The sequence below is a fragment of the Scyliorhinus torazame genome, chromosome 5 (genome assembly GCF_047496885.1).
Source record: "Scyliorhinus torazame isolate Kashiwa2021f chromosome 5, sScyTor2.1, whole genome shotgun sequence".
In the NCBI taxonomy this organism is placed as follows: Eukaryota; Metazoa; Chordata; class Chondrichthyes; order Carcharhiniformes; family Scyliorhinidae; genus Scyliorhinus; species Scyliorhinus torazame.
The window spans coordinates 81,730,773-81,743,862 of NC_092711.1; the positions used below are offsets into that span (position 1 = coordinate 81,730,773).

Consider the following 13,090-nt stretch of genomic DNA (forward strand, 5'->3'; position numbering starts at 1 on the left):
GAAGACATATATAATAAATAAAAATACTGATGTTAAACATTGAATAATGAAACAAATATTGAGTAAAGGTGGATGATTTTTTTCTGTAGGAAGATCAGAATGATGCATTATTAATTGAAGAGAAAGCATTGTTCCGTTAGATATTTGCTGAACAAATGCTGAAGTTCAATATAAGTTCTATTTCTTCTGGTCTTGTAAGTTGAGGCATCGGTTTTCAAGAAACAGACGTGTTCTTGTGAGAAATGACACGGCCTCTCAGCCGAACCATGAGAATAATAATCGCTTATTGTCACAAGTAGGCTTCAGTGAAGTTACCGTGAAAAGCCCCTAGTCACCACATTCCAGCACCTGTTCAGGGAGGCCGGTACAGGAATTGAACCTGCGCTGCTGGCATTGTTCTGTATTGCAATCCAGCTATTTAGCCCACTGTGCTAAATCAGCCCCTGCTGCAACAAGACAGTTCAGATGAACGTCTCACTGGTCCATTGGCTGCCACATTGCCAGCTGTGTCTGTAGTGTAGTGGTTATCACATTCGCCTCACAGGTGAAAGGTCCCCAGTTTGAAACCGGCAGAAACATCACCTGCTTCAGGTTTAGTCTGTTGCTGAATATTACCTCAATCTCGTAACTTGTCTTCATCAAAGAAAAATATCAAAAGCAATTCACCACTATGGGCCAGTGGCGCAATGGATAACGCGTCTGACTACGAATCAGGAGATTCCAGGTTCGACTTCTGGCTGGCTCTGAGTTCAACGTTTTGGCATCCGGTTTAGCTCAGTTGGCTTGACAGCTGGTTCTTGATGGGGAGCAAGGTCAATAGGGCATGATCAATTCTCACATCAGCTGAGGTTATTCATGAAGGGCCTGTCTTCTCAATTTAACCCCTCGCCTGAGGTGTGGTGATCCTCAGGTCAACTCGCCACCAGGCAGCTCGCCGCTCAAAACGGAGAGCCGCCGATGGCCAATAGGAACTCTGGTGACTGTACTGAATATCACCTGAATCTCCTACGTTACACGGCTCTTATATTTGATTTCCACTCGGCCTCAAATATTCATTCAACAAAGCCAGAAGTACTGAATTTTCAAGTCGCAATGAGAAGCAAAACGTGTTCCGATTTTGACACAGTGCGGATATTATGTTTAATAATAACAGTGACAGAGAAACACACACCAGGATTGGAATAACAGGCAGGTTATTGACTAATAGTAACATTGACAGAGTAATGGGGCGGCACAGTGGTTAGCACTGTTTTCTCACAGTGCCAGATACCTGGGTTCAATTCCGACCTTGGGTCACTGTCTGCGTGGAGTTTACACTCTTCCTGTGTCTGCATAGATTCCTCCAGGTGTTCTGGTTTCCGCCCACAGTCCAAAGATGTTAGGTGGATTGGCTGCGCTAAATTGTCCCTGGGTGCGGTTACGGGGATAGGATGGGGGATTGGCATACGGAGGGTGATCTTTCAGAGGGTCGGTGCAGACTTGAGGGGCCGAATGGCCTCCTTCTGCACTCTCTGGGATCTATGATTCTACATTGGATCCAATGATGTGTTCACTCACACTGCAGCCTGACTCATTACTGGAACAGACACTGTATTTGTTTGTTTCCAAGTGAGTGAATCCTTTGCTGTTTATCCTCTGGGGGTCAGCCTGAGCCTGTGGCCGTTCTCAGCATCTGCACCGTCACAATGCCCGGGTGATTGACGGCAGCTCCAGACCAATAGGAAGAGGAGGAGCGGGACTAGAGGGCCGACTGGGAGCGGCTGGTCCTCCAACCAATCGGAGTGAATGAGAGGCGGGACCCGCTGTGATTGAAGCATGCGCAGTGAGGGTAATGTCGAAGGAGAAGAACTGTGTCTTCAGATCCGAAAGATCGCGGGGATGAGCGGAAACGTTGCCCAAGCACCTTGTGTGAGGCATTAGCCTCGGAAAAGAGTTTACGGGACCCAGTTTGTACCGAGCGGAGCTGCAGTTCATGTTCGGCTCTGGTTAAGGGCCACCATCTTTATTGGATGTGCTTCAGGGCGCATGCGCGTTTGTCATCTTTGTCACGGGCGATGTTTCAATGAGTGGGCGGAGCTTGTTCCCCATTGTTCAGAATGGAGACAACTTGTCCATCAAACTGGATTAGTCTTTGAGTCCCAATGTCTTATTGACGATGCAAAGCGGTGGCAGAGATGGAAAGAAAAGGAAGCCAATCCTAGTGAATGAAAGAGGGATAAGTGTGTTGATTAGAATTGCAACGCCTTAAGCCCTTTGTCAAAGCCCGAGTGAAACACTTGGCTCACCCCTCCGCAGTCTGGTCTGATCTCTAACCCGCAAGTGAGTCTTCTGCAAGAACACCACACCAGCATTTAGATTCTTTAGGTGAGCGAAAACCCTCAACCTCTTCACTGGAGCACCCAAACCCCTTACGTTCCAGGTGACCAGCCCCGAATCAGGGGTCTCCCACCCCCCCTCCCCATCATGGAATCAGCCGTAAGGGACTATCCAGTAAATCTTCAAAAAGTACAGGCCAAGGGTCCACCAAGGTGGCAGCCACATACACCCATACCCTCAGAGTAAAACAAAAACAGGTCTATAGTCATCAGCTAGCTAACCCATCCCACCACCCTCCCATTTCCCACCAAAACCCGACCTAGATACACAAATTGAATCCAAACCCACCCTTCCAGGTTCCGACCCAGAAGCTAAGCTTGTCGAACCAGCCAAAACTGGTTCAACGGCTGCAGCTTCACCCCCTTCTCACACCCATTCACCCATTCTCTGGTGAAAATATTTTCTTATGGGCGGCATGGTGGCGCAGTGGTTAGCACTGCTGCCTCACGGCACCGAGGACCCGGGATCGATCCCTGCCCAGGTCACTGTCCATGTGAGTTTACACATTCTCCCCGTGTCTGCGTGGGACTCACCTCCACAACCCAAAGATGTGCAGGGTAGGTGGATTGGCCACACCAAATTGCACCTTAATTGGAAAAAAATACTTGGTTACTCTAAATTTTTTTTTTTTTTAAATTGTCTCTTTCCTAATGTTCTCAATTAAAGGGACGGGTTCCCCAGGTGATGGCTGACATTTCAGGGGACATTAAACTAATAATGGACAGAGATATGTCTCGTGTTCTTATATGGTACCATAATACCATAAGACATAGGAGCAGAAATAGGCCACTCGGCCCATCGAGTCTGCTCCACCATTCAAGCATGGCTGATATTTTCTCATCCCGATTCTCCTGCCTTCTCCCCATAATCCATGATCCCCTTATTGATCAAGAACCTATCTATCTCTGTCTTAAAGATACTCAGTGAATTGACCTCCACAGCCTTCTGCGGCAAAGAGTTCCACAGATTCACCACCCTCTGGCTGAAGACATTCCTCCCCATCTCTGTTTTAAAGGATCGTCCCTTTAGTCTGCTATGGTGTCCTCTGGTTCTAGTTTTTCCCACAAGTGGAAACATTCTCTCCACGTCCACTCTATCCAGGCCTCGCAGTATTTTATAAGTTTCAATAAGATCCCCCCTCATCCTTCTAAACTCCAACGCACACAGACCCAGAGTCCTCAACCATTCCTCATACGACAAGCTCTTCATTCCAGGGATTATTCTTGTGAACCTCCTCTGGACCCTTTCCAAGTCCAGCCACATCTTTCCTTAGATACGGGGCCTAAAACTGCTCACAATACTCCAAATGGGGTCTGACCAGAGCCTTATACAGCCTCAGAATATATCCCTGGTCTTGTATTCTAGTCCTCTTGACATGAATGCTAACATTGCATCTGCCTTCTTAACTGCCAACTGAACATGCACATTAACCGCAAGAGAATCGTGAACAAGGACTCCCAAGTCACTTTGTGCTTCTGATTTCCTAAACATTTCCCCATTTAGAAAATAGTCTATGCCTAAATTCCTCCTTCCAAAGTGCATAACCTGTCACTGTTCCACATTGTATTTCATTTGCCACTTCACTGCCCACTCTCCTAGCTTGTCCAAATCCTTCTGCAGCCCCCTTGCTTCCTCAATACTACCTGTCCCTTTACAGATCTTTGTACCATCTGCAAACTTAGCAATAGTGCCTTCAGTTCCTTCTTCCAGATCATTCCAGGTACAGATTAAATATATTATTTACCATTCTGTAATAAAGTAAATATTATTATTTCTCGCCTTGTAATATAAGACTGCAGCTACGTTTTAGATTCCCAGTCATCTCTTCCCTCAGAGGGTTGTTAGTCTTTGGATTTCTCTTCCACAGGGACCAGTTGTATCTGGGGGTCATTGAATATATTGAAGCACACGTTTGACAGATATTTTATTGACAATGGAGTTAAGGGTTATGGGGAACAAGTAAGAAAATAGAGTGAAAGCTGAGATGAGGAGGGATCTCTTCACTCGAGGATGTGGTGAAGCTTTGGAATTCTCTACCCCAGAGGAATGTGGAGCCTCAGTCATCAAGTATGTTCAAGACAAATATTGATAGGTTTCTAGATATTGAAGATATCGAGGGATATGGGGATCGTGTGGGGAAAATGGTGCTGAGGTAGGTCGTCGAAGGATCTCATTGAATGGTTGAGCACACTCAGGGGGCCGAATGGCCTACTCTTGCTCCTATTCTAATCTGTGTCCTGGTCAGGAAGCAGTGAGCTGAGCTGGGATCTGTCAATCAACATGAATCAGCACCTTCAGGAGAATTGGAAGGGTGAATATTAGATACAGCAGAGTGAGAATGGAGGGAGAGTGTGGGATGGAGATTTACAGCTTTTGGAGAACAAGAGAGGAAATAATGTTCCATGGGAACTAAAATTATCTGTTCTGAATTTCTATCCTGTACTAACTGATGACTTTTGTAAATTGTTTTTAAAGGATATTGGAAGAGGAGGAATTGTAGACAGAAATCTCAAACATCACATCTCGATGTGACAAACTCACTCGATTCCTTCTGATCTGAATATCATTGGCGAGAAGGAGAAATGTTTGTCCAGTCTGTTGGCTTCAGAAGATGTTAAACGTGAGTGTGTCTGGAAAAGCACCGAGACCCACACAACACACACCCGAGTGAGAGTGTTCCAGTGAACTGACTGTGGAAACATCAGTGTGACTGGAAAAGCACCGAGACCCACACAACACCCACCCGAGTGAGAGTGTTCCAGTGAACTGACAGTGGAAACATCAGTGTGACTGGAAAAGCACCGAGACCCACACAACACACACCCGAGTGAGAGTGGTCTAGTGAACTGTCTGTCGAAAGAACTTAAACCAGTTACGCAGCCTGAAAAAACATCACACCATTCACAGTGAGGAGAGACAGTGCACATGTTCTATGTGTAGACAAGGCTTCCACTGATTGTCCAATCTGGAGAGACACAAGGAGACCCAAAACATGGAGAAACCGTGGAAATTGGGGACTGTGGGAAGGGATACAGATGCCCATCTGAGCTGGAGATTCATCGACGCAGTCACACTGGGGAGAGGCCGTTCACCTGCTCCCTGTGTGGGAAGGGATTCAGTCATTTATATGCCCTGCAGGCACACCAGCGAGTTCATACAGGGGAGAGGCCATTCACCTGCTCTCAGTGTGGGAAGGGATTCACACAGTTATCCGGTCTGCAAACACACCAGCGGGTTCACACTGGGGAGAGGCCATTCACCTGCTTTCAGTGTGGGAAGGGATTCATTGATTCATCCAGCCTGCAGAAACACCAGCGGGTTCACACTGGGGAGAAGCCATTCACTTGCTCTCAATGTGGGAAGGGATTCATTAATTCATCCACCCTGCTGAGACAGCAGAGAATTCACACTGGGGAGAGGCCATTCACCTGCTCTCAGTGTGGGAAGGGATTCACACAGTTATCCAGTCTGGAGACACACCAGCGAGTGCACACTGGGGATAGGCCATTCACCTGCTCTCAGTGTGGGAAGGGATTCACTCAGTTATCCAGTCTGCAGGCACACCAGCGAGTTCACACTGGGTGGAGGCCATTCACCTGCTCTCAGTGTGAGAAGGGATTCACTCAGTTATCCAGTCTGCAGGCACACCAGCGAGTTCACACTGGGGAGAGGCCATTCACCTGCTCTCAGTGTGAGAAGGGATTTATTAATTCATCAATCCTGCAGAGACATCTGCGAGTTCACACTGAGGAGTGGCCATTCACCTGCTCCCTCTGTGGGAAGAGATTCACATGTTTATACAACCTGCAGACACACCAGCGAGTTCACACTGGGGGGAGGCCATTCACCTGCTCTCAGTGTGGGAAGGGATTCACTCAGTTATCTCACCTGCAGACACACCAGCGAGTTCACACTGGGGAGAAGTAATTCATCTGCTCTCAGTGTGGGAAGGGATTACATAGAAACACAGAAAATAGGAGCAGGAAGAGGCAATTTGGCCCTTCAGGCCTGCTCCAGCATTCATTCAGATCATGGCTTATCATCAACTCAGTAGCTTAATCCCGCTTTCCCCTCCATATCCTTTGATCCCCTTCGCCCTCAGTTCTATATCTAACTGCTTCTTGAAAACATATAATGTATTGGCCTCAACTATTTCTGTGGTAACAAATTCCACAGGCTCACCGCTTTCTGGGTGAAGAAATTACTCCTCATCTCTGTCCTAAACGGTCTACCCCGTATCCTCAGATTGCGACCTCTGGTTCTGTACATTCCCACCATCGGGAAAATCTTTCCTGCATCTCCCCTATCAACCCCTGTTGGAATATTATAGGTTTCAATGACATTTCTCCCCCCCCCCCCCCCCCCCCCTCATTCTTCTGAACTCCAGCGAATACAATCCTAACTGATTCAGTCTCTCGTGCGCTAGTCCCACCATCCCAGGAATCAGTCTGGTAAACCTTCGCTGCACTCCCTCTAGAGCAAGAACATCCTTCATCAGATAAGGAGACCAAAACTGCACACAATATTCCAGGTATGGCCTCGCCAAGGCCCTGTATAATTATAGCAAGATATCCCTGCTCCTGTACTCGAATCCGCTCGCAGTGAAGGCGAGCAAACCATTTGCCTTCTTTACCGGCTGCTGTAGCTACATGCTTACATTCAGTGACTGGTGTACAAGGACACCCAGGTCTCGTTGCACAATCCCCTCTCCTAATTTATGGCCATTCAGCTAATAGTCTGCCTTGTTTTTGCTACCAAAGTGGATAACCTTGCATTTCTCCAAATTATATTGCATCTGCCATTCATTTGTCCACTCACTCAACTTGTCCAAATCACACTGAAGGAGCTCTGCATCCTCCTCAGAGCTCAACCACCCAAGCAACTTGTGTCATCTGTAAATTTGGCGATATTGCATTTTGTTCCCTCACCTAAATCATTAATATATAGAGTGGCACAGTGGTTAGCACTGCTGCCTCACGGAGCTGAGGACCAGGATTCAATCCTGGCACCGGGCCACTGTCCGTGTAGAGACAGTTTTCCCCATGTCTGCGTGGGTCTCACCCCCATAACCCAAAGTGTGCAGGGTAGGTGAATTGGGCATGCTAAATTGCTCCTTAATTTGAAAAAAAGAATTGGATACTTTCAATTTTTAAAAAAAATTATTAATATACTTTGTGAATATCTGGGGTCCGAGCACCGATCCCTGAGGTACTCCGTCACTGCCTGCCAATTTGAAAAAGACCCATTAATTCCGACTCTATTTCCTGTCTGCCAACCAGTTTTCTATCCATCTCAAGACACTACCCCTAATCACATGTTCTTTAATTTTACGCACTAATCTCCTTTATGGGACTTTGTCAAATGCCTTCTGAAAGTCCAAGTATACCACATCCACTGGCTCCCCCGCGTCAACTCCACCAGTTACACCCTCAAAGAATTCCAGTAGATTTGTCAAGCATGATTTCCCCTTCATAAATCCATGCTGACTCTGTCTGATCCTGCCACTGGTTTTGAAGTGCTTTGCTATAAGATCTTTGATAATGGATTCTTGAATTTCCCCACTGCCGAGGTCAGGCTTACTGATCAAAAATTCCCCAATTTTTCTCCGCATCTCCCTTTTTAAATACTGGAGTTTCATAAGCCACCCTCCAATCTGCAGGAACAGTTCCAGAGTCTAGAATCTTCTAGAATCCTAGAAGATGACCACCAATGCATCCACTATTTATAGAGCCACTTCCTTAACTACTTTGGGATGCAGATTATCAGTCCCTGGGTATTTATCAGCCTTCAGTCCCATCAATTTCCCCAATATCATTTCTCTACTAATATTAATCTCCTTCAGTTCCTCTCACTAAATCCTGCGTTCGCCAACATTTCTGGTATCTGATTTGTGCCCTCATTTGTGAAGACAGAACCAAAGTATGTATTTATTTGCTCAGCCATTTCTTTGTTCCCTATTATACATTCCCCTGTTTCTGACTGTAAGGAACCTACATTTGTCTTCACCAATCTTTTTCTCTTCACATACATATAGAAACTTATACAATCAGCCTAATTTCCTGTTTTATGTCATTCCCAACATCATCACTGCAGTTTGGGGATCTCTTTGCTAATTTATTTTCCCCCTTAGTGTTTCTGAGCTCTACCCATACAGATTCCACATTGTCGGAGCTAATATCCTTCCTCACTATTGCATTAATTTCCTCTTTAACCAGCACTGCCACTCCACTGCCTTTTCCTTTTTGTCTGTCCTTCCTAAATACTGAATATATTCAGTTCCCATCCCTGGTCATCCTGCAGCCATGTCTCCATAATCCCGATTATTTCACACTCGTTTACGTCTATTTGCGCGATTCACTCGGTTATGCCGTCTGCAGTCACACCAGGGAGTTCATACTGGGGAGAGGCCGTTCACCTGCTCTCAATGTGCAAAGTGATTTTGTAATTCATCGCACTTTCTGAGACACCAACAAGTTCACAACTGTTTACGGGGATTTGATTCTGCTGTTACTGTTTCTGTTCTCAGTTACACCCAGGACTGCATTTTGTTCAATTTATGTTGGTCAATGGGGATGGTCACAGGGTTTATTTCTGCTGGACTGGCCGGTCTCACCTCTTCGCCCCCAGTGGGCTGGTTCTCTCTGAGCATTCTTGCGAATATCTGGTTGCACATGTCACAAGGATCAAAAAGTGAAAAGGGGTTTGGAGGTTAGAAGATGTTTTATTACCATTTCTGTTTGGAAACCCCCAAAATCATGCCACATTGCCATGAAGATGGGCTACGGTGGCTACATGGTTCTTTTGTTTAATTTATCGTGGAGCTTCTCACAGAAGAAAACTATCAGGGTACGCAGTGGAAAGTTATCTGAGGTGCACTGAGGTGAGGAAACTACATTAAATAGTATGGTGGGAGAAAAGCAATCACTAATATTTAAGGAATTATTACAGATTTGCACGGGGATCGGTTAGCTCAGTTGGCTAGATGGCTGGTTCGTGCTGAGTGACACCAACAGCACAGGTTAAATTCCCATAACGGCTGAGGTTAGCCATGGTCTGTGTCAGTATTTATGCTCCACATGATCCTCCACCCATCCCTCTACATCTCCCCCATCAGCATCACCTTCTATTGTTTCTCTCTCATGTATGTATCTAGCTTCCTGTTCAATGGATTCATGCTGTTCACCTCAACCACTCGCTGTGAGAGTGAATTCCACATTCTCACCACTCGCTGGATAAAGAGGTTTCTATTGAAATTCCTATTGGATTGTTGAACCCCTTTGTGATCTTAAAGACTTCCATCAGGTCACCCTTCAGTCTTCTCTTTTCCAAAAAAAAGCAGCCCCAGCCTTTCCTGAGTGTTAAATGCTCTCAGTTCTGTATATTATGAATCTTTGTCACACCTTCTCCAGTGCCTCTATTTCCTTTTTCTAAATGGAGATCACCAATGTTGTCAGTGCTCCCAGTGTAGTCCAACCCTGGTTCTAAACAAGTTGAACATTTCCTCCGTGCTTTTCAATTCTATCCCTCTGGAATGGAACCCTAGATAGGGCCCCACACTTTAGGAAAAATGTGAAGTTCTGAGAGACGGTGTAGAGGACATTTACAAGAATGGCACCAGAGATGAGGGACTCCAGTTAGTTGGAGTGACTGGAGCAGCTGAATTTCTCTCCTGAGATCACAGCATCTGGAGGGTGAGGAATGGGGCCATTCAGCCCTTTGGGACCGTGTCAGCTCCCTGTGGAGGAAACCAGTCTGTCCATTGCCCCGTTCTATCCCCAAATCCCTGTGGGTTTATATCTCTCAGTGCCTGTCCACAATTTCCTATTGAAATCTCTGCATCTCCTACCCTCATAAGCAGTAGGTTACAGGTCATTACTCCTCGCTTTACATGTACACAGGCTCCAAGAGCATAGAGGAGTCTATTTGGCCCATTTTCCCCAAGCTATCTCTTTTTACAGGGACCCATTTAATCCCACAGTTCAACTATTTTGTTTTCTTTTTCGGAATGCATCAAATTCCCTTTGGAAGTTACAGCCCAATGAGATTCTGGCACCATTTATGGACAGTGCATTCCAAATCACAACAACTCGCTCTGTTTTACAACAAATAATTGTACATATGGTGTGTCTGGAATTTCACAGAGTATTCAAAATGGTGTCATTGACGTGGTTATTACACAAAATTAAGACTTTATCAATAAATTGGTGAGGACACCAAGTGTAATATTTCCTCGTTTGCGGACAATTAGAACAAATGTACATTTCTATAAAACCTCCCGCTACCACTGGACCTCCTAAGGTGTTTTAACGCCAATGGAGTACTTTTGAAACATATTCACTGTTGTAATGTAGGAAGCTGTAAGTGCGCATGTGTAATCACATTTAGTTTTATTTTCGTTATTAAAAAAAAATCTAGAGCACCCAATTCATTTTTTCCAATTAAGGAACAATTTAGCGTGGCCAATCCGCCTCCACTGCTCATCTTTGGGTTCCGGGGGTGAAACCAACAAAACCACGGGACGAATGTGCAAACTCCACACGGCAGTGACCCAGGGTCGGCACCATGAGGCAACAGTGCTAACCATTGCGCAGCTTTGGTGCCCGTAAATTGTTATTTTCATAGTGTATTCACTGGCCTTAGCAATAAGGTCAAGGAAGCCCTTTTACACCTCTAACATGTGCCTTTCTGCAGCTATTTCACCTTCTGTACCTTTTCCACATTAACTATGTATTGATTTCATCGCAAAAAACAATAATTAAGTTAATGATTATTCAGTGGTGAACATTGATTATGATTAGTGAATTGGTGTATTAGGTAATTATATTGTAAAGACTAGATCTTTATTTTTAAAAATTACATTATCAACCAAAATGTTTCCAGAAACTGCAGAGCTATCAGAATTTGTTTGAAAAAATAAATGACTCTATAATCTTGCAAAGTTACTAGATGTGGTGATAAGCCTGTGGATAATATTACATGTACTCAGCAGTGTGACCTCCCACCAGGTGTTGTCAGACATCAGTCAGGGAACATCCGGCTACCAGCAGAAGGTTGTAAAGCGTACACTAGGACAGTCGCACATCAGGGTAGTTCCAAGAGAGTCCCATGTGACTCTGTGATAACTTGGTCTGTATAGCATTACCACATGTACATTAATAAATCATCGTTCTGACTAAGTCACCAGCAGTTCTGTAGAATCATTGCAAGACAAGATCACAGAACACAACACGAGACATCGTATTCTGCCAAGTGTATGTGGAATAGGCAGTGGCAGAATGGTATTGTTACTGGGCTAGTAATCCAGAGACCCAGGTTAATGCTCTCGGGATCTGGGATCGAATTTGCCTATGACAGATATTGAAATTGAAATTCAATAAAAGCCTTGAATTAAAAGTCTAATGTTGACACTGTCAATAGGGGGGGGGCACAGTAGCACAGTGGTTAGCACAGTTACTTCACTGCTCCAGGGTCCCAGGTTCGATTCCCGGCTTGGTTCACTGCCTGTGCGGAGTCTGCACGTTCTCCCCGTGTCTGCATGGATTTCCTCCGGGTGCCCTGGTTTCCTCCCACAGTCCAAACATGCAGGTTAGGTGGATTTGCCAGGCTAAATTTCCCTTTGTGTTCAAAAAGGTTGGGTGGGGTTAGGGGGATTAGGGTGGGAGTGTGGGCTTAGGTAGGGTGCTATTTCCAAGGGCCAGCACAGACTCGATGGGCTGAATGGGCTCCTTCTGCACTAAATTCTATGATTCTATAATTTTTGTAAAAACCCATCTGGTTCACTAATGTCCCCTAGGAAATCCGCTCTCTTTATGTGGCCTGGCCTACAGGTGACTCCAGATCCACAGCAATGTTGTGGTTTATTTGTAAGTGCCCTCTGATATAGACTCGCAAGACAAGCAGTTCAAGAGCAATTGGAATGAGCAGTAAATACTGGCCCAGCCAGTGACGCCCACCTCCCATGAATGAATAAGGTTTAAGAAGGCTCACTGTTCAATCTGAAGTACAAAACTGTCTCTTTGATTGGAACTGATTTATTGTCACGTGTACCAAGGTAAGTGAAAAGTATTGTTCTGTGTACATCCAGATAGATCGTTCCATACATGAAAAAACAAAGTGCGGACCTTGGCAGTTTGCTCAGTTCACGAAAGAATTCAGCGGCTTTGTAGACGAAGATTAATATTTTTATCACTGTACAAAACATATCTACCTGTAATGGGTGCTCATACAGACAGACACAAACGATACTGTCACTGAATTAGAGGAAATGGCAGAGATTTAATTGAACCGCCTTTTAAAAGATTCGGCCTTCATGATAAACAGGAAAAGCCACTCAGGGAGATGAGGAAATCCAAGCTCAGTGTGGATTTGCTGTCAGCCCTCCTTTCTTATACATGAACGGGATTTAGGCTGCAGAACGTTTCACACCAAAACACAGAGGGGCCAAATATAAGCAACACATAATTCTCAATTCACTTCCATTTAATTATATTTGACTTTATTCAAAAGCTGTCTGCGGTCAATCTCAACAAAGTAAAAGCCTTACAACACCAGGTTAAAGTCAAACAGGTTTGTTAAGAATCACTAGCTTTCGGAGCACAGCTTCCTCAGGTGAAGAGGAAGAAGAAAGAGCTACGCTCTGAAAACTAGTGATTCAAAACAAACCTGTTGAACTTTAACCTGGTGTTGTAAGACTTCTTACTGTGCTCACCCCAGT

General features: G+C 45.2%; 1 protein-coding gene and 1 non-coding gene across 2 annotated transcripts; both read left to right on the plus strand.

Annotated features, from left to right (window-relative positions):
* Positions 1-672: 672 nt before the first annotated feature.
* On the plus strand, positions 673-745 carry trnar-acg (transfer RNA arginine (anticodon ACG)). Its single transcript has one exon. It is a non-coding gene; the product is annotated as a tRNA-Arg (tRNA).
* A 212-nt stretch (positions 746-957) lies between these two features.
* Positions 958-6,720, plus strand: LOC140421354 (uncharacterized). Its single transcript, XM_072506023.1, has 2 exons — positions 958-1,071; positions 5,317-6,720. Exons 1-2 carry the CDS (start codon positions 958-960, stop codon positions 6,301-6,303), a joined length of 1,101 nt encoding a protein of 366 aa, XP_072362124.1. The 3' UTR covers positions 6,304-6,720.
* The last annotated feature ends 6,370 nt before the right edge of the window (positions 6,721-13,090 follow it).

What these genes read in the sequence shown, in the direction of transcription:
- LOC140421354 (XM_072506023.1), top strand. Translation starts at nt 958, where the DNA reads ATGGCCAATAGGAACTCTGGTGACTGTACTGAATATCACCTGAATCTC. An exon ending in TTCATTCAACAAAGCCAGAA is followed by an intron (nt 1,072 to 5,316) that starts GTACTGAATTTT and finishes TTCTATGTGTAG; the next exon opens with ACAAGGCTTCCACTGATTGT.